This window comes from Talpa europaea (assembly GCF_964194135.1).
Source record: "Talpa europaea genome assembly, chromosome: 9".
NCBI classification, from domain to species: Eukaryota; Metazoa; Chordata; class Mammalia; order Eulipotyphla; family Talpidae; genus Talpa; species Talpa europaea.
Genome location: NC_140076.1, coordinates 82,879,571 through 82,900,689, shown reverse-complemented (window position 1 = coordinate 82,900,689; position 21,119 = coordinate 82,879,571). Strand labels below are relative to the sequence as shown.

Genomic DNA, 21,119 nt, shown 5'->3' with positions numbered 1-21,119 from the left:
AAACACAACTTGGAAACTAATTAATGAGAACACACAGACTTCTTTACTAAAACTGCAATAAAAAGTCAATTTACACCCTTTTCCCAGTAGCTACTGAGTCATACATGTGGAGGCCAGGGTGTTCAAGATGGGATTCCACCCTGACCCACTGCTACTGGAGGTGCTAATGGCAGACACATGACACATGGTGTCCTGGAAGCTGCCCAAGCCTCCGGCTGCACCAACCCCAACTTCGTGTGTTAGCAGCCGCCTTGAGGAGCCTGGTATTTAGTTGGTGGGAGCCCTTTGACCTGAACAGCAAATCAACTTAATTAGGTTGATGCTGACAAGAAACTAGATGGGCCTCTGTCAAACTGGCAGAGAGGGGAACATCCCTCTCCCTCCACAGTGGTTGGTTGCAGCTGTGTGGTAGTTTCGACGGTGGCAGGGAGTCTCAGGCCAGGGATGTCGAGGAATACTTCATATGCAAGAAATGAAGCAATTTCTAAAATTGGCTGTTCCACAATACATAAGTTAAAAGTAGAACTTCCATCGCAAAGAATTAAGGAGGCGTGGACCTTGAAGGGTCTCTGTGATGTGTTACCTTTACAAATAAAGAAACTGAGACAGGAAATGCCCATTTCAACCAGACAATAATTGAACTTGTTAATTTCCGCCTGATGGCTCCACCCAGAGGGGTCTGTATGTAGCTATGATAAAACATGAGGACACCCTGGAAACAGGGGCATCTGTAGCTATGATGTTGCTGAAAGAGGGAAGTGCGAGCTGATCCATCTTAGCGCTTCTGGCTGTTAGCACCCAGATGATTGTGGTAGAGGAGGGTGCACCAGCTGTGATGGATTCTTGCCCAAAAGTCAAACCTGAACCTAACCAAACCTCCAGAGCTAAATTTCTGTTCCAGGAAAAACAAAAAAAAAAATTGCAGAATCACTGAGATCACAGACAAAAAAGGGAAACAGAAAAACCAAGAATGTAGAACATTCAACGGAAAAAGGATTGGGCCACCAGACACTGGGCTACGGGGAGGAGTAGGGGTGAGAAGCTAAGATGTTGTAGGGAAGAACTGGGGTGTAGGCTGGAGGCTTGGGTGTGAAAGAATTCACCGAAGACAGAGTGGAGGACGGGAAAAGGAAATCAGGAAATTTATTGAAATACACTGCTGAGAGAAGCAGCAGAGAGAGGGGAGTCTGCTCCCGCTCCCTCTGCAGAGAGTGAGGGTCCCGAGGCGCTATTCATACTCCAGGCATCATTGATTGGTTAGGGTGGCTGGTCTTCGGTGTGTCCTGACTCTGATCCAGATGGGCTATTGCATCAGTTCCCAGGGCAGTCCTGTCCACTCCCTTTATCCATTCAAGCCTCCCAAACCTGCTGGGCAAGGAGTGGGGCTTAGTTTTCAAGTGTAGTAATGCTACCCCAACATAAGAGACAGGTCCACCAGACACAATGTCTAGACCAGCTGTGGGTCTGGGTTTATACAGAGCTGTTGTAAAAGGACACTTTTGAGGTCCTCAGGGGGAGTTTGTGGACAGGAGGATGAAGTGCTGCTCATCATTGTGAACTTCTCACATGTGATCAGTGTGTTATGGTTATGTAGCAGAATGTCCATTTCTTAAAAATAAGAAGAGCATGTTGTAGTCTGTCATGGTGAAATAACATGATGCCTGGGACTTGTTTTAAAATAACAGTTTGATAATTTAGAATCTGTGTATTGGGAACTTATACTATTTTGTCTGCTTTTGTGGATGTTGGAAAATTTTTATATGAAATAGTAATATAATAGGAGGGACCATCAATTGCCTTGTGCCACACTTGGGGGAAAAATGCAAGGTATAAAAAGTTTTTATGCTATTTTGTCTAAGAAATGAAGGCATAAGAATGTGTACTGGATCTGGGTTTGTCTTGCTAGTATACATTAAAGACCTACAAAACAGAACCCGTAGGAGGGATGGGGGCCATACTTCTTAATCGTAACTGTTTATAAGGCTTTAAATTTTATCCACCTGAAAACATTACCTTTTTTTAAAATAAAAGGATATAAAAGTGGAAAAAAAAGAAATGTTCAGAAACAGTCCCCTGCACACAAAAGAAAAGAAAGCAATTAGAGAAGACTTCCAGGCTCCTGAAGGCTCACATCTAGTGTTCAATGAATGAATCTGTTAGTGATGGTCCCAGTAACCATTCCAGAGATGGATGGAACACAGAATAATAACAAAGAAATAAAAACAGAAACAGAAAAAAAAAACCCAAAGCACAAAATATGAAAGTTTCAAGAGCATTTCAGTGTGCCTGCTGTTAGTAAATATGGCCTTTTTTTTTGGCCTTTTTTTTTTTTTAAGATTTATTTATTTATTTATACAAGCACTGGGTACAGTCAGAAGCGCGGGAGGGTGAGAGAATTCACCAGAGCCAGAGCGGGGAGCAGAGCAGGCAGAAGGACCGAAGTACACTGCTGAGGGGAGCAGCGGGCGGCAGGAGAGGTCTGCGCACCATGCCGGACCCTCCTCCGGTGGCCGGGGAGCAGCCGGGGATCGAACCGGCGCTGCAGAGGCTGAGGGCAGCTTCACAACCCAGCACTCAACTGCTGCGCCACTGGGGAGGCCCAGTAAATATGGCCTTTAACCCCAGGCTCCACCCCTGGAGCTTGACTATGGCTACTTGATGGTTGTTATTAGTTATGTGTCAGATACCTTAAGAGCAAACATGACATTCAAGATACAGTTTGCAGTGGAAAGAATCTGGCATTAAGGGGGACTCACATTTGAGATTTTAATCTGCACAGGACTCAGTTTCCCCACCTATGAAATGAGGCTCAGAACTGCTCCCTTTGGACAAGCTGTGTGTCTGAATTAAATGCATTTAATGGCATAAAGGTGGGTGACAAGCACATTAAGGAAGAAATGATGGAGGAAGCTCCAAGGGTTTCAGAAACCATGCGGCCTCAAGCTCACTTCCTTTTTATAAGAAACCTTGGTTCTTAAGATTTCTGGAGTTCCAGAGAACATCACTGTCCCAGGGCTGTGAGTCTGAGCTGTTTCGTTGGTGACCAAATATGACTAGAACTCCAGACTTTCTCACAATTCATATCTGAAGCCCCTGGGGTGAGAAAGCAGGGGCAACTGGTGACTGAGGTGAATCCAAATGGGGAGCCCCTGACTCCATCTCTTAGGGGAGCGAAGCCTCCCAGTGTGTCTTTTCCAAGCAGTTGGTGACAGTTCTGATGAGAGTCTGAATATTAGGGCAGTAGCAAACAGTGCTATACCCCCTGGCACAGTCTCCTCACTTTGTAAATTGTGTAAGTGAGAAGCTGAGGTCCAGCCAGCTGACCCACAGACCCAGCCTGAGTGGAGCAAAAATTTAAGCTCATGATCGGAGAAAAGACCTACACGGAACGCTCCTGGGGCTGTGCTCCAGCCCCACAGCCAGTGCCCAGCACATAGTGGGCGCTTCATGAACACTGGTCAAGTGAAGGACCCATTGACAGACTTCACTTCAGGGATGCGTGGAGGACGCGTTCCTTCCTGCTGGCGGCTGGCCCTGCACCCTTCTCTCTGGAGCTGCCATGGGCTCTCTCTACTTCTCTCACGAAGCAGCACCTTCTTCCTCTGAAGCGCTGCTTCCTCTTTGTCTATGCTAGCAGGAAAAATAGCAGAACTCTCACAGGATGTGTGTGGTGTAGCATGACTGAGAACTAGGATTTCCTTCATATGACTGTAAACCTGGCGGCTTAGGTGGAGGCATCACTGGTCGTCAGGCATCAGGCTGGGAACTCGGGGCGTGGGGCATTCCTTCAGGGATTGTGCAGTGGAGGCACCAGCCCAGGCAGCACTCAATTCAACTGGAGGATTAACAGGGTATCTCTTCACAGCCGGTCTTCTGATACTTCTCCCTCCTGACCCATGTGCTCACACCTCAACTGGGAGTGTGGCCCGCTGTTGCTGCTACTACTTACAAGTAAGTACAAACTTGAATCTGTGTGAGTGGAGAGTGTGAGAAAAAGACATGAGGACAGTGATGTAACAGTAAAGGTTTCCAAGCCACCTAATGTCATGGGTAAATAACTCGTGACCTGTCCAGAATGCACATGTAAACTGCAAGGAGAAGAGAAATGTACACACTCACCTGTGTGTGAGTGTGTGTGTGGGGGTGGTGGTGGAAGGGGTTTGGCGGGGAGGGGTGTGGGATGCCAGTGCCCTGGCGAGGGGCCTGGACCATGGGAAAGAGCCAAGACGGGGAGGAGACCTCCATTTTCCCTTTTCCCTTGATCAGAGTTCTACCAGGCACATATCCCTTTGCAAAGGCAATTCATTCCATGCCTCGGAATGGCTGGGAGTGATGTCAATATACCAGCTGCTTATTCAGCTGTGCCTCTGGCTTTCAAAGAGAAAGCGAGACTGTACGAGAATGGCAAGTGTCCTCGGTGGACCCACAGACAAGTAACCCGGATGGAGCAATGTTTTCTGGTTGTCGGCTCCATCAGCCACCTCTCCTGGGCTCCCAGGGCCTGCCATTCTCTCCTGGCACTGGTTTTCAAAGTGCAGTTCTGAGATCAGCCATACCCACAAATCCTGGGAACTTGTTAGCAAGAATAATTCTTAGGTTCCACCCCAGACCTGCTGAATCAGGGCCCCCAGGCCTGGGAGCCCAGTCCCTGCATCTGAAGCAGGCTACCTGTGATCCTGAGTCCTCACACCTGGGAACCATTGCCCTTGGGATTCCTCCCCCACTCCCCACCCCTCAGCGCTTGGCAGGTGTCTCCTCCTCCCTCTCAAGGCCTGGCTTGCATTTCCCAGGGATGCATCCTCCCCTACAGCCCCCATGACCAGGTATTGCTCTCCTTCCTTCTTCATGCAGGTGCTCTGGAAGGGCTGCAGATCATTGTGGAGGAGGGGAAGGATGCTTCCCTGCCCTGTGACTATTCTTCCTACGGGGGCCAGGTCCCTATGTGCTGGGGCAAGGGAGCTTGTCCCTTGACCCAGTGTCAAAGTCGGGTGCTCAGCACGGATGGAACAGGCATAAACTATCAAACATCTAGCAGATACCAGCTGAAAGGGAATCTTCAGCGTGGAGATGTGTCCTTGACCATAGAGAAAGTGACTCAGGCTGATGGAGGGACCTACTGCTGCCGGATTCAGTTCCCAGGCCCAATGAATGATAAAAAAATTAACTTGGATTTGGTCATCAAAAAAGGTGAGTGGACCTGGGCCTCCCACTTAGTTCTCGTCAGGAGCAAGAATCACCTGCATCATATTAAATATACTGAGCTGTCTCCCCTCTGACCACCCCAATTACAGTGCTGCGGGTTGGATGGAACCAGGACCTAGAGTTAAACAGGCAGCTTCAGCAATGGCCAGCCATTTGAATCCCCTCCTTCTACTTTAAAACTCGTTGATTGGATCTATAGGGTGGGCGGGAAGGCCTTGTATTGTGCTCATGAGAATCTCCTGGGGAGCTTTTCCACCTGCAGATGCTTGGGAGAGAGCATCTGAACCCTGGATTTGATAAAGTCTCCTCCAGGTGATTCTCCCCCAGTTGCAGGCAGGTACAGGCTTGAGAACCAGTGGATAGTGTGTGTGTGACCATTTGTGTGTGTGTGTGTGGGGGGTGGCGCGTGTCCTTGCATGTTTGAAGACCATAGAGCATATTCTTTGTGGCTGATGGAACTCAGTTCAAATCCAACTGTGCCTCTTACTGGTTGGTAACCTCAGGCAGGTTATTTAACTTGATGACCTCTTAAGAAAATATAATACCACCTACCACTAGGCTGCTGGAAGAACTTTCTGAGCTATCTTATGCAAAGCCCTGAAGGTGGCCCTTCATGTGGCTGTAGGTTCTAAGCCAGACATTGTCAGTGAGGGTAGCCTCTCTAGGAGGTGCCCAGGTGGGTTGGGAAGTAGAGGAAGTGTTTCTCTTCCGTGTGTTGAGTTGGTGTTTTAGCTGCTGAAGCTAGGATTGGCGGGCTCTCCGCTCTGAGAGACACTCATACTCTATTGACTTATGACTTTAGCCAAGGTGACCCCTGCCCCGACACCAACCTTACTGGGGATGCCCACCACCCGAGGATGCCACTCAGGTAAGGACATGTGGGGGAGAGGCAGGGAGGGGGGTGCCAGGAGCCCGTTTCTGAGTTCAGAGGATTTCGAGCATAGGAAAAAGATGAGAAACACAGTTTTGGGGTGGAGGCATGACTGTTTGAATTCCTGAGATGGTGTCTGAGGTAAGGGAGGGGGTGAAGACAAACCTATACTGGGAAAAAGGGGCTTTCCCTGGGGGGATCCTGGATGAGTCAACGATGGCCTGGGCCTGGCCTTTCACTTCTCTGCATCTCCCCTCCACTGACTTCCTCTTCTGTCCAATGGAGGGCTTAGATATTTTTGGACTTTATGACCCAGAAAAATTCCTGATGCTCCCCCTAAAATATTTTTGACAAATACATATTTTTCCAAAAAGGAAAAGAAAATCCCTACCTATTATTGCCATCATTGCTTTAAAAAGACAGTCTTTGGGGGGCCTCCCTGGTGGCGCAGCGGTTGAGCGCTGGGTTGCGAAGCTGCCCGCAGCCTCTGCAGCGCTGGTTCAATCCCCGGCTGCTCCCCGGCCACCTGAGGAAGGTCCCACATGGTGCGCAGACCTCTCCTGCCGCACCCGCTGCTCCCCTCAGCAGTGTACTTGGGTCCTTCTGCCTGCTCTGCTCCCCGCTCTGGTTCTGATGAATTCTCTCACCCTCCTGCGCTTCTGACTATACCCAGTGCATGTATAAAGAAACAAACAAATTAATTAATAAATACATGCCTCTTTAAAAAAAAAAGACAGTCTTTGGGCCTCCCTGGTGGCACAGCGGTTGAGCGCTGGGTTGCGAAGCTGCTCGCAACCTCTGCAGCACCATTTCAATCCCTGGCCACTGGGCGAGGGTTCCACATGGCGCCCAGACCTCTCCTGCTGCCCGCTGCTCCCCTCAGCAGTGTACTTCATCAGTCTGCCTGCTCTGCTCCCTGCTCTGGCTCTGGTGAATTCTCTCACCCTCCCGCACTTCTGACTGTACCCAGTGCTTGTATAAATAAATAAATAAATCTTTAAAAAAAATAAAAAGGACAGTCTTTTAAGTAGACTTAATCTAATGAAAACTACCTCATTGTCATTATTTTATGATTTACTTGAAGACTGGTGATATTTTTGTTAAGAATTGCCCCTTTTGGTGTGGGCATATGTGATGTCTGGAATCCCTTTGTAGTGCCAGCAAGGCACAGAGCAGGTTCTCGATGTATCCGGGCAGATGGGTAAAGGAGAGTCCTGGAGCCCTCAGTGGCTTTTTCAGGCTTTTAATGATCTTTCTACACCATTTGTAGTGAGACCACCAGGCAGGCAGGGAGACTGGGGGCCAGGAGGCTGGCAGCCCTCCTAATCCCTGGCTAATCTTTACTCTTCCTGGGCTCTCTGGCATTTGAATTCTCTCCTGGTCTCTACTGCTCTCTGCTGCTCTCTGCTGCACGGTCCTCTGGTGTCATGCTGGGGTCTCTCAGCTCAGCTGTGCCCACTCACAAACGCCCACACCATACTCCAGGCACGTGTGTAAGACCAGGGGTGTCGATCACTGACGCTGATTGTGGGGAGGGCAGAGAAACTTGATCACTTCCATTTACCCTACACCTTCTAACTGGAATCCAACCCCTCAGCTTTCTCAGATTCCGATGTCTGAGCAGGCAGATTCTTCCTGTAATTCAGCAAGGACTTTTCCATGCTGCTCGTGAAGAGAAGATAGGGTTGAAAGAGCGGACCCTGGGTCAGATTGATCAAGGAGATTAACCTTAAACATTTCCTCACAGAATCCTGGTCTCCTTTCTCCTTTCTGAACTGTCCAGAGCTTAGTCTTTAGTTCTCTAAAATGAGGTTAGTAATAGCTAAGTCCCAGAGCCTGATATCATGAATCTCATCATTCCCACCTGATGGGATTTTATTGGGCAAGATTGCCTATGGTGTTAACTCAGTGTCTGACTATAGTAGCTACTCCAAACGTGTTCACTATTGTCATTAATTTTATCAGTAAGATTTGGAGGTTGAATAAGATTGTTGTTTAGAATCTCAGAGACAAGAAGACTGGGTTCTCCGGGAAGCTTTCACATTGGCGTTGCGGTCTTAGTAAAGTTGCCCAGGGTTAGGGACATTCCATTTCTCTCCTCTTTAATGAGGTGATGCCAGAATCTACATCTTGAGCTGGTGGTAAAGAGAGAATGGGATAGTGTTTGCAATTGCCCAGCTCAGCACCTGCTCCACAGAAAGCACTAAACTGAATCGTCACTGTAGTTGTGAACTGGTTGGATATTGTTGTGTGATTGGTTACCAACCAATTATGCGGTTAGTGAGGAAACTCAATATGATGGGAAGAGATGATCACCCACCCACATTGTGGGCAAATCAAGTCATCCCAGATTATCTGTTGGATGCCATAATTCCATTTAGAGAATCCTACAACCTACACCTAGGAAGGGCTCCAGGAGTGACTGAGTCCACAAGCCTGTCTTGTGCTCCATGTCTCCTGACAACAAGATTACCTGCGGATGGAAATCCCTCATGCACACATCTCCTTGTCTGGGTAGCTTGCTTCCTTGTGAGCTGGGCACTGCCTTAGAGCTTTTTCTACCCAGACCAGCTGTCTCCTCCCCTTTGAATTTTACTTCTTAGTTCCTTTCCTCTAGGACAACAAGCATGGGACCATCTCTTGAATATAGGCACAGAACCTACAATCTGAGCTTTTCAAAAGCCCAAGCAAATAGGCAAGTAAGGAGACATAGTATCCAAGATATAAAAATGAAATGAGAAATTTAAATTACTGATATTTATACTATTTCTACAATATCTAATGTTGATCAGTTACATGTAAGCCAAGTCATAGGTAGTTATGTACATATGTATTTTATTTTTATTTTATTTTTTTAAAAGATTTATTTATTTATGCATACAAGAGCTGGGGTACAGGCCAGGCATGCAGGGGTTGAGAGGATTCACCAGAGACAGAGTGGGGAACAGAACAGGCAGACTGATTAAAATACACTGCTGAGGGGAGCAGTGGGCAAGACAGGAGAGGTCTGCTGTGCCATGGGGGTTTCTCTCTGGCTGGTTGGGAATCGAACTCAGGCTGCAGAGGCTGCGGATTGCTTCATAGTGCGGTGCTTAACCCCTTGCACCACCAGGGAGGCCCAACATGTGTCTTTTAAAGTGGAAGGTGGTTAGATTTAACCTGTTAGTAAAAGTACACTGGAGTCTCAACAAATTAAAGTTTAAGGATTGGGTCCCTGTGATCCCTCAGTTTTAGAGGTAGAGTTGATGCGAATCTCAGGTTTGCAAATTAAGAGCTGTGTGATCTTGGGTTAAAAGTACCTTTCTGAGGGCCTCCCAGGTGGTGCAGCGGTAGAGCGCTGGGTTGCGAAGCTGCCCACGGCCTCTGTGGCGCCGGTTCGATCCCCGGCTGCTCCCCGGCCACCGGAGGAGGGTCCCACATGGCGCGCAGACCTCTCCTGCCGCCCACTGCTCCCCTCAGCAGTGTACTTCAGTCCTTCTGCCTGCTCTGCTCCCTACTCTGGCTCTGGTGAATTCTTTCACCCTCCCGCGCTTCTGACTGTACCCAGTGCATGTATAAACAAAACAAACAAACAAATAAATAAATAAAAACATGCCTCTATTAAAAAAAAATAAAAAAAAGTACCTTTCTGAGACTCTGTTTCTTTGTCTGAAAAATGGGAAAATAATATTCCCTAATTATTGTAGTGAAAATTAAAAGATTGTACATGTTAAGTGCTAAATACCATGTCTGGCACATAATGTGGACTAGGTGGTAACTATTGAATTTGTACACTTTTAAGACCATCACATCTACCCCCCTGCCCCAGCTAAGTCTTGGGTTTTCTAGGAAAAAACACTGCAACTTCCTCCAGCTGTCCTCACACCCTGCCCCTCACACACACATCCTCCTGATGGCTGTCTCTGAAAATAATAACCTTTTAGTGTTCCATTTTATTGTTCATTTTCATTGGATAATGAATTAAAAAAAAGTCATCAATCTTACCATTTACACCAAGAAAAATAACTCCTTGGAAGCAGAAACTGGACTTACATTCAAAGATCTTGTGTGTGATTGAGCTTCATGTTCCACCATTTCCACCAATGTTTTTATACTTCAACTTCCTTTTGGGAGATGAGGAACAAAGGGAAGTGGAAGATAAGTTTTCTTTCCTTAAAAAAAAAAATTCCAGGCTGTTTTTATAACATTAAAATCATAGTCTGTTAAACCAGTGTTAAAAGGTTCAGGCGTTGGGGGCTTCCGGAAAGTGACTTGACAGAGAAGAAACACCAGCACCTCTGACTCAGCCAGAAGAATGAGTAGGCATGTTCAGTTCCCCCAAAGCTCACAGTCTGTTGCAGTTTAGAATGTGTTGTCACTGAGGTCAGGGCCTGTACCCATCTTGCTCACTGCTTGGTCCCTTGCCTGGAATAAAGAATGTGATATGTTCATCCACTGAATTGGGCCCTGAGAAAATAAGCAAGTGAGTGAAAAGGAAACAATTAGCAGCTGGGCAGAGACAAGGCTGGCCCGAAGATTGTTGAAGGTAGCTGGTAAAGAGTCTGCTTGAAGCCACAGGACTTGGAAGGTCGTAATTGAAAGGTCATGATGCACTAAACTGTGTGACCCGCGGAACGTCAATACACTTCTTAACACTCAGCCTTTTCATCTGTGTGATCAACTAAAATAACTCCTTTAGGGCAGTTATTTTGCACACTGAACTTAAAGTACTTAAAGAGTTAGCACTGTGCCTGCTCCTGATGAATTGTAGATATTGTTATTATCATTTTCATTTTTAGGCAGTCAAACTCCATCTCCCTCTTATTGAGTAAATGTTAAACTCATTCAAGAAAATGAACTTTTGTTATCTCTGCAAGTTTAATTACAATGGAATGTCTACCTGAGTGCTACATTGTTAGAATTCTGGAAAATCCTGTGGATATAGCAAAACACATATATTCGGCACAAGTCTCCATTTCATAAAACAAAAGTAGTTTGGTTCATTATTTTTCATTGAAAAAAATGTGCTCATTTAATTTATTTTTTAAGATTTATTTACTTATGCATACAAGAGCTGGGGTGCAGGCCAGAGATTTGGTAGTTGAGAGGATTCATCAGAGACAGAGTGGGGCGCAGAACAGGTGGATTTACTGAAATACACTGCTGAGGGGAGCAGCAGGAGAGACAGGAGAGGTCTGCTGTGCCATGTGGGTCGCTCCCTGGCTGGGGTTTGAACTCGTGCTGCAGTGGCTGCGGACAGCTTCATAGTGCTGCGTCTTAACCCCTTGCACTACGGGACGCCCCCGAAAATGTGGTCTTTTTAAGGTTGGCTTGTTGGGCTCATTTTGCTGGTCTCCCTGTTAATGATTGTGAAGAGATTAGAGTAGAATTAAATTCAACTAGGTTTATGGGCATCTTTCATATTTTACTTTTCAGGTATAGAATTGAATTTATGGCCATGCTAAAATTACATCTAGATCTAGACTTGGTATTTCACTGCCCAACAGATAGGAAATCAGGCATACAGTGCTCCAAATTCCATTGAAAATCTTTCTTGTAACCATATTAATCAATACTTATTTTTTAATTGTATTATTTTTATTGAGTTAACATTGATTTATAACACTGTGCATGACTTAGGGGCACAGGCTCACACCTCTGTGCATGCTACCACACCATACCTAACACTAAGGCACCATAATCTTCCACCTTAGCCTCCTCTACCTTCTCCTCGGTGCTCCCCATCCTCCTCCTTCCACTTCTGCAGCCTCAGTTCTCCAATCAGATTTCAAGGGTTTGTTTGGGTTTTGAGTTTTTTTTTTTTAACTCAGATAAAACATATTTAACCATTCTGTTGGCTATTTTTCCTCTTTGTAGCAGAAACCCAGAACCAGACCCAGGCGACCCTTTATGATGAAAATCAAACAGTAACAGTAAGTATCCAGCCAACATTGTGTTTATTTTTTTTATTATTTTTTAAAAGCTTTATTTATTTATTTATACAAGCACTGGGTACAGTCAGAAGCGCAGGAGGATGAGAGATTTCACCAGAGCCAGAGCGGGGAACAGAACAGGCAGACCGATGAAATACACTGCTGAGGGGAGCAGCGGGCGGCGGGAGAGGTCTGTGCGCCATGTGGGACCCTCGCCCAGAGGCTGGGGATTGAACCGGCACTGCAGAGGCTGCAGGCAGCTTCGCAGCCCAGCACTCAACTGCTGCGCCACTAGGGGAGGCCCCAACATTGTGTTTAGATCAGAGTGGAGCAAGGCTTTCATCTTCCTCCTTGCTGGCTCTTCCCTGGGGAAAATGCCTTCTCCTCCCATAGCTTCAGTGCCACTTAGCGTGACAGTGCCACCTTGTTGCCTGTAGTGCGCAGCCTGGTGCACCAGCCCCTGGTGCATCACCAGTGCAGGAAACTGACAGGAAGCCATAAGCATTTGCCTCTCTCCTCAGAGATCACCACCTCATCCCTTGGGGAGGCTTCAACACCCCTCCACCTCCCCAGAGTATGTGTCTTCTTTTCTTTGTCACCCTGATGAGAGTGTTTTGATTAAGTTTATTGATGTGTGTGAAGATACTCACTGGGGATATTCTGAGCCATGAATTTATATATCTAGATATAAATGAAGCACTAGTCCCACTAAGCATGATGTTAGTGTCCTCCACCTTCTCAGCAGAGAAGGGAAGCACCCTGGGAAGCAAGCTGACAGCTCTGCCTTCAGCCTTCTCTACGGCATCCTCAGCCATTGAGGCTCCTGTCTGCATCTTCACATTTTGGGTCTGTCGCTTCCGTCTTTGTGATTAGTGAGTGCCCTGGCAGTGCCCCTGTGCCCCAATACTGGCTGCACATTAACATGCCTGTATATGGCACCTGAAGTAAATGGTGGATGAAGAAATGAAAATTTAATTTCCTTGATATTTTAGTTCTATTTAAAAATTTTTTTTTTTTCATTGAGGTTAACAGTGGTTTACAACGTTGTATAGGTTCACCCCTCCTTGGGTAGATGCACGTTGTCATACCACACCTACCACCAAAGTCTGCCCCTCCGCGCCCACCAGTCCTCCAGCATTGAGCCCCCTCCCTGCTTTGCTTCCACCTTCCCCTGCCCCCAGCCTCAATTCTAACATCACTTTTTAAGGGTTTGTTTTGGTTCAGTTTGACTGTTCCTTTGCTTTTCTTTCTCTATAGTCTGTCTTAGTTTCCAAATTGTTTATTGTTTTTCAAGGGGGAACATGGATGGAAATTATAGAAGCAGAAGGATTTTCTGTGTGACTCTCAGTGATTAGAAAATCCTTCTAATTAGAAGCACAGCAGTGGTAGCTGCCAGGAGCAGTTGTCATGTACCAGCCCCGGTACTAGGCACTCTCTATATTTTTGTCCTTTAGTTTTCCTGATAATTCTATAATAGGACACAGCTCTTGGGGATGGAGCTGGGATCTGAACACAGGACTGTCTGCCAGCAGCATCCTGGCTCTGAAATCTGAAATTTTCTATGAAAATCCAGGTTTCATTGCCAGATGCTGAATTTAGACCCCTATGAAACTACCTGGACCCCCAGGGGATCTTGAATAATAAGTAAGCCTCCCCTCTACAGTCCATTTTTGTTTGGGGGGGGTTGCCTAAGAGCAGTGTCTTCTTGACCCAGCACGGAGGGCAATTTTCCCTCTCCAGTTGACTGCAGATTTTTTTTTTAAAAGATTTATTTATTTATGCATAAAAGAGCTGGGGAGCAGGCCAGAGATGCGGGGGTGAGAGCATTCACTAGAGATAGAGTGGGGACCAGAACAGGCAGATGTACTGAAATACACTGCTTGAGGGAGCAGCGGGCAAGACAGGAGAGGTCTGCTGCGCCATGTGGATCACCTTCCTGCCTGGGGATCAAACTTGTGCTGCAGTGGCTGAGGACGCTTCATAGTGCTGTGTCTTAACCCTTTGCGCCACCAGGGAGGCCCCTGACTGCAGAGATTAAGCTCATCCCCTTCTTTTTTAAAATTCCATCTCTATTTATTTTTAACTGAGGTAATATTGGGTACCCCTATCAGTTATTACACCACAGTGCAAGTGTACCACTACCTTTAGGTGGTTGAGGCTCTTCAAGTAGGGAGCAATGGTGTGTGGTTACAAAGTCCTACCTCCTGTGATTCTAAGGAGGATGGTCCCCCATGCCAGTGGCCAGGATGGCTGAGCCCAGAGTGGCTCTGGCCTCTTACTCAAATCTCTTTTTGTTTCCACAGCAAAATTATTCACTGACTGCTGAGGTCGGCCCCACTGGCTCCAGGATGAGCGTCATCTATGTGGGAACAGGGGTCTCTGCTGGGCTGCTTCTGCTCCTTATCTTTGGTGTTACGATTTTCAAATGTAAGTAGGTTGATGTTGCTCTCTCTTTCCTTTCTGATAAGGAACTATTCATGTAGGAACCACATCAGATAGAACTGTTGATATCAGGCAAAAAGCTTTTGATAGCAGATAAAAATCCATTATCCCTAAGAGTAATTAGACTAAATACTTTACAATGACTTTTATTTGGTGCTTCCCATGTGACAGGCAGGCACTGGTGATTTCTAAGGTGGGCAGGTGCATGTCTGTGGTGAGATCCCCACCGGACAGCGAGGGAGAGACAGACGCATTCTGAGAAACCACTTCCAAGGTTTCCCAATAACAAGTGGCAAAGCTGGAATTCAGATCCAGGCAAGCTGATTCCAGTTTCTGTTCTCTTCATTAAGAAAACAAAACTATTTAATTCCGGAATATGCCCAGGTCTATAAGGAAACACAAAGAAGAAACTCAGTTCCTTCTGGGCATTTTTTCTATCTGATTTGTTTCTCAGGCTAACACCCGAGGGAGGGCCCACAAGATGGGCGGATTGCAACCTTTGTATTGCTCTGAGACACTCACCATACACTTCTTTCCCTGTTACTTACCTTTATTTTTAAAAAAAATAATTAAAGTGTGATTAATGCTCAATAACTGGTTCTTTGAAGTGTGTTTAACTTGATAGCTAATTACACCTGGAAACCATCAGCACTATCTAGGCGAAACTCCCCATTACCCCAAAGCTCACATGCCTTTATAGTTGTCATCTCTTCTCTTGAGGGCAGAAGCTAATTCCCAGTACCTAGCACTTTTCTCACTAATGTGCATCAGGGGACTACCCACCCCAGGTTTGCCCAGGATTGAACAGGGCTCCTAAAACATGAGCATTCCAGTGCAAAAAACAGAGTGACTGTCCAGGGAAAACTGGGCTGGATGAGTCACACTAGCCATGTGGCTTGAAGCAGCCATGTGGTTTCTATGCACTAAATCTTCATAACTACTTCCACAAGGACGGCTTAACTCATCTGCCCACAGGGTTTGAAGCCAGGGCTGCCTTGCCTGTCACCATAATGTTATCCTGTCATTATCAGTAAATGACCTCTTCCCAGAAAGAAAAAAACCCACCCACACTTACCTGGGTTACCAAGAGATTGCAGTGGAGGCTGAGAATTGAGCACCATAAATAAGCGGTCTTAAGGGAAAAAAAAAAAAAAGAATTGAGCACCTGAACTGGAAGTTCAGCCCTGGCTTCAGTCTTTCAGCAATACTCAACCAAGTTGATTCTCACTTATTCTAGAACACGTTCCTTGTCTTGGCTTCTGAAGCATCACTCTCCCTCTTCATTTGGCTATTCCTTTTCTGTCACTTTTGTTATTCCTTCTTCTGCCTACTTTTAGATACTGAGGTTCCTCGGGCAGGCCCTCCCCACCTCTCTGCAACCTCTAGGTGTGACCTATATTCCCATAGACTTAAATGTCATCTCTGATTTCTCCCTAGCTTTAGGACTATTGGGGCTGATTGTTGAGCTGTCTAATGGTGATCTCCATGTAAACATCTCCCCATTTAACATGTTCAAGATGGAGCTCTGGGTTGAATATTCCATTCTCAGAATGATATAGGACAGCCCCGATATTGAACGGGTTCCTGGCTGTGGGTCCTCACCAGCACGCTTAAAAGGGACTTATTAATACTCCACTACAGGCACACACAAAAGGTTAATAAAAGGTTTATTTACAAGGGAGAAGGAAATAAGGAAAATGTACAACTCAGGGAGGAAATAGGGAAATAAAGTCTTTAATGCGTCCTACCTGATCCGCCAACCTGGAAACCCAAAGTCACTCTCAGAGCTGGCCGAAGGCTGCGAGCTGGCGGAGAGCCAAAATGGGGGAACCTCTAAAGCCCATGTGTCTGCCTTTATACCAACCTGGCTGCTTAACCCCACCCTCAGGTCCCAGCCACCTTCCCTTTGGTGGTGATGGGATTTGGAGTTCCCAGTGTCTTTGGCTTTGGCCTGGGGTGGGGGTGGAGTCCACGAAACCTGTATGGAATTAGCTTTAGGACATCCTTTTTCCCCTAACAATTATCCCAGTCCCCTCCATGGTCTTTACCACATCCATCTGATTACTTAATCTTTGCATCTGCTTTCTTCCCTTCACACCCAGTCCAACTTCAGTCCCTGCAAAGCCTGTCTCCAAAATATATCTAGAATCTATCAATTAATCAGCATTTCTTTCAGTAAGGTGGTAACCTTACTCTGAGATATCATCATCTCTACTCCTTAGTTTTTATACCTGCTTTGAATCGATTCTCCACATAGCTAGAGTGGTCTTAAACCTCAATCAGGTCAGCTTTCTGTCCTTCTATGACGTTTATAGATCAAACTCTTAATGATGTGACTTAGAAGTGTCTGTGGGATCCCACTCCAGCCTAAGGCTCAGACCTTGTCTTGATCACTTTATTATTCTGGCCCTGTTGTCAGTTTCAGATGCTTCCCACAATTGTTACCCAGAAGTTCTTTGAAGTGGATCCTCCCCGGCTCCTCACTTGGCTGACTCATTCTTTCCTTTCAGAACTGAGTTTTTGCCTGACTAACTTCTCTGTTATCTTTTCCAGTTCATTGTTGGGTTCCTTTATATCAATCACAATTTGAAATGATTATTTTTTCCTATTTATTAGTTTATTAGTTTTTAAATACCCTCCTTACTATAACACCGCTTTCTGAAACCAGGACTCATAATTTCCCTTTGCATTCCAAGGATTAGCTCACTCCAGACACACAGGAGATGCTCTGTGTGTTTGTTAAATATGAAGAAATGTACCTTTATTACTGTCTAGTATAGTTCCTGTAAAAAACTTACATACATGTCAGTAGTTTGAATTAATTCAACCAAAGGGGATATCAGAATGCCCTAAATCATCCTTGCCTCCAGTGAGTCCATTTTATTTCTTATTTATTTTATGTAAACGGTTTTAAATTGACTTTTCTTCTACCTTTTGCCTAGGTTATTCTCATAGGAAAGAGAAGTTACAGAATTCAAGGTAAGAATAATGGGCAGGGAGGGGAACGTGGGACTCTAGGAGGTCTCTACTCTACTGTGTCCTGGCTCTAAGGCAGCCTGCCCTGGGACTTTGGGATTTAACCTTGTACTTCTTTTGCTTTAGGCCTAGATTTAGCAAACGAAAATTCCACTTGAAGCTCAGTTTATCTCTTTAGCATCTGTCCTCCTAAAGTGAAGGTATACAGTTTGTCTTCCCATTGATAGGAAATGCTTATTCATTTCTAGAGGAATGGATTTTTTGTTTTCAGAAAGCTGATTCTTTCACTAATTGAGCACCTACTATCTCTAGACTATGGCCTGGAAATGGGGTCACAGAAGTGAACAAGAAACTCAGAGCCTTATCTTTGATTGGTAGAATCATCTAGGACACTTAGATTGTTGCCAGCCCCAGAGCAAATCGGTCAGAATCTTAGGGGATGAGGCCTAAGTGAAGGCATTTTCCCCAAAGTTTTCCAGGAGATACTAATATACAAACAGGCTTGAGTACCACTGTTTTACTCTGTCTCAGTCTTTGCTTTCATTCCTAACTACACAAGCACACACGCACCTCCTCCATATAGACAAAGTTTATATAATTTTTACTAGATTTTAGTGATATTTGGCATATGGGTAAAATGCAATATGCATCAAGAAAAAATGACTCTGTGCATTGAGTATGATCTAAGCAAATAATAATTTTAGACTAAGTATAGCCAGTATAATTATGAAGACAAGCATCTGTAGTAAAAAAGTCTAATAAGGTCAAATAGAATATTGTATTAGTACATCTAGACCAGTATTCCTTTTTAGGCCTAACACTTGAAATGTGATCTTTGTCTCAATATGTGGTAGATATACATAATGGAATATTACTCAGCCATCTAAAAAGATAAATTCATGCTACTCGCAGCAACATTGATGGAGCCAGAAGGGATTATGCTAAATAGAGTAAGTCAGAAGGAGAATGATGAATATAGGATGCTGTCACTTATATGTGGACATATAGAGAAACCAAACATAAGGGTCAAAGACAAACGTTACAACCAATTCTTGAAAGCTGACCATAGAACTGAGGCATTCATAGGAGGAGGGGAAGGTGTAGAGGAGAAATTGGAGGGCGGAAGAGACAATGGACTATGGTAGAGGACTATGGGTGCTTTGATGGTAGGAAAGCTATGGTGACCATACCTTAGGGGAGAAATCCTAAACACTAACAAGATTTTTTTTTAAAGATTTATTTATTTACACAAGAACTGGGGCACAGTCAGAGGTTCAGGAGGGTGAGAGAATTCACCAGAGACAGAGTGGGGAACAGAACAGGCAGACAGACCAAAGACACTGATGAAGGGAGCAGCGGGTGAGGCAGGAGAGGTCTGCCACACCATGTGGGAATCTCCCTGGCCAGCTAGGAATTGAACCGGCACTGCAGAGGCTGCGGACAGCTTCACAGCGCTGCACTCAACCCACTGCGCCACCGGGGAGGCCGAACACTAAGAAGATTTTGACACTAACAGTGGTACTTCAATAACAATAAATAAAGTTTAAAAAATAAGATTCAAGAGAAAATAAAGAGAAATTGTGATTGTTTTCATAGGTATGTATTTACATACATTAATACATTATTTGTGAAATTATTTGATTAATTTCATCTCTTCCTATAAAGGTAAGCTCTAGAGAAAGCTAGGAACTTGTCTACCACATTAACAACTATATGCCTGAACCCTGTGCCTGATGCTTTGCAGGCACTAAATAAATATTTGATGATTGAATAAATGTTCCTAACAGTAACCTGTGAGCTAGAGCACTTTAAATCCCATTTTACAGAGGAGAAGCTGGAGTCACAAAGTGTATTCACATGTACCCTGCATGGAGTGTTGTCTTGTACATGGCTGTAGCTCCTGCTGCATAGACCAGAGTAGAACACATTAATATTGCTTGAATGAATGAATGAAAAACACAAAGCTCGTCTTACCCAAGGTCATAAGCCTGGTAAGCAATGGAGACAATTCTGATTGGATCCATAACACATTCCTTCCTTTTTCTTTTGGAAATTGTTCAAACCACTTCAGTGTTGCAATAATGGTACAGGGACCACAGAGCCTTCATCTGAACAATTCATTTCACATTTTGACACATTTACCTTATGTTTCTGTATTTATAGGCCCCATATCTTGTCTGCACCATTTGTAAGCACATTTCAGACATCTGCACACATCACCTAAGCACTTTGGTTCATGCCTCCCTATAACACAATGCCATTTTTTTTCCATAAGAAAATTAAGACTGGGCCTTCCCTGGTGGTGCAGGGGTTTGAGTGTCACACTGTGAGGCTGTCCGCAACTTCTGCAGTGTGAGTTCGATCCCGGCCGGCGGGCGAGAATCCCACATGGTGAAGCAGACCTCTCCTGTCTCACCCGCTGCTCCCTCAGCAGTGTATTTCATCAGTCTGCCTGTTCTGAATCTTCTCACCCCCCCCACCCCGTGCCTCTGGCCTGTACCCCAGTTCTTATATAAATAAATAAATCTTAAAAAAAAAAGAAAATTAAGATAAATTTTCCACTGTGTTGTTCCCCAAATTATCATATTGCTGTTTTATGTTTTTCCCTAGTCTTCAACAAGCCTGTTCCCCTAACCCTGCCTTGTCCTGGAATTGCTTAACTCAAGGGCAATCTTCTGTTCCCACAGCCTGGTTACTTCAGTCAACATAGCCCCCTCAGGGTTAGCCAACATGGCAGCACAGGGATGTCGCTCGGAGGAGAACATCTACGTCATCGAGGAGAACTACGTCATCGAGGAGAACGCATACGAAATGGAGGATCCCTATGCATATTACTGCTCTGTCATCCCTGAGCAGCCATCCTGACCTTTCATCACCCTCGACTCCAGAGGCTTCTTTTTTGAGCTTGGTGCTGTCTCCTTTGAAAGCCATGAAGTGTCTGCTGGCTGTTCCTGGAAGATCTGTCCCATAACTACCAAGCCTGAATGGCCCATTTTCTGATGCTAGTTAGCTCACAGTGTATTGAACTGGAACCCACTGACTTAGGTACAATGGTACCTCCAGATCCCAGTGGACAGAACTATTCATCTCAGATATTGTCAGGGTGCTCATATGGGTAGGAATTCTAATATGGGGGTCTCTGGAATGGCTGGAAAACCAGTCCTTGGTGACCCTGAAGCTCCTGAAAATAGAGGGAAATGATGTGCCAATACATGGCTATGTCTCTTTTTGGTACAGAAAGGCCAAAGAAGTCACAGATTTTCAAAGAGATCTGTGATCCATGAAAGGTCAAGCAACTACTGGAGTAGGACTAGAAGGTTCTAGAAAGTTCCCTCTGAATATCCAGGTTTATTCTTCTTTGAATGTTGGCTTTCCTGCAGTGAGTGCCCCTGCACTCCTTTGCCTCAGTTATGGGGAGACCACGTGAGAGACTACTGTGTGTAGGAGGCGCTGGAAAAAGGGAAGTATGTTCAGTTTGTGTGGCCAGGTTCTGCTTGGGGTGCTTTGAAAGGGAAATGTCTCTGACCAACTTCTCCATTCATGAGCTGGATTTTCCATAGAAGAGAAGCAGTGACTCGGATGTGGATTCTGTTTCCTTGTGGAAAGCAGCAATTCAGAGATCTGTTCCTATCAGCATCAGATCCTTGATGGGAAGACAGTAGTCAGCTGTTGCTACCTCTCCAGGGCCTGGCCCGGCTTTCAGACATAATAGAAAT

General features: G+C 45.4%; 1 protein-coding gene across 1 annotated transcript; it reads left to right on the top strand.

Moving 5' to 3' along the window:
* Nucleotides 1-3,896: 3,896 nt before the first annotated feature.
* On the top strand, nt 3,897-20,268 carry HAVCR2 (hepatitis A virus cellular receptor 2; the record flags this gene model as incomplete). Its single annotated transcript, XM_084242420.1, has 7 exons — nt 3,897-3,951; nt 4,852-5,187; nt 6,005-6,070; nt 11,930-11,985; nt 14,289-14,412; nt 17,370-17,406; nt 20,091-20,268. 7 exons carry the CDS (start codon nt 3,897-3,899, stop codon nt 20,266-20,268), a joined length of 852 nt encoding a protein of 283 aa, XP_084098546.1.
* Between the last annotated feature and the right edge of the window lie 851 nt (nt 20,269-21,119).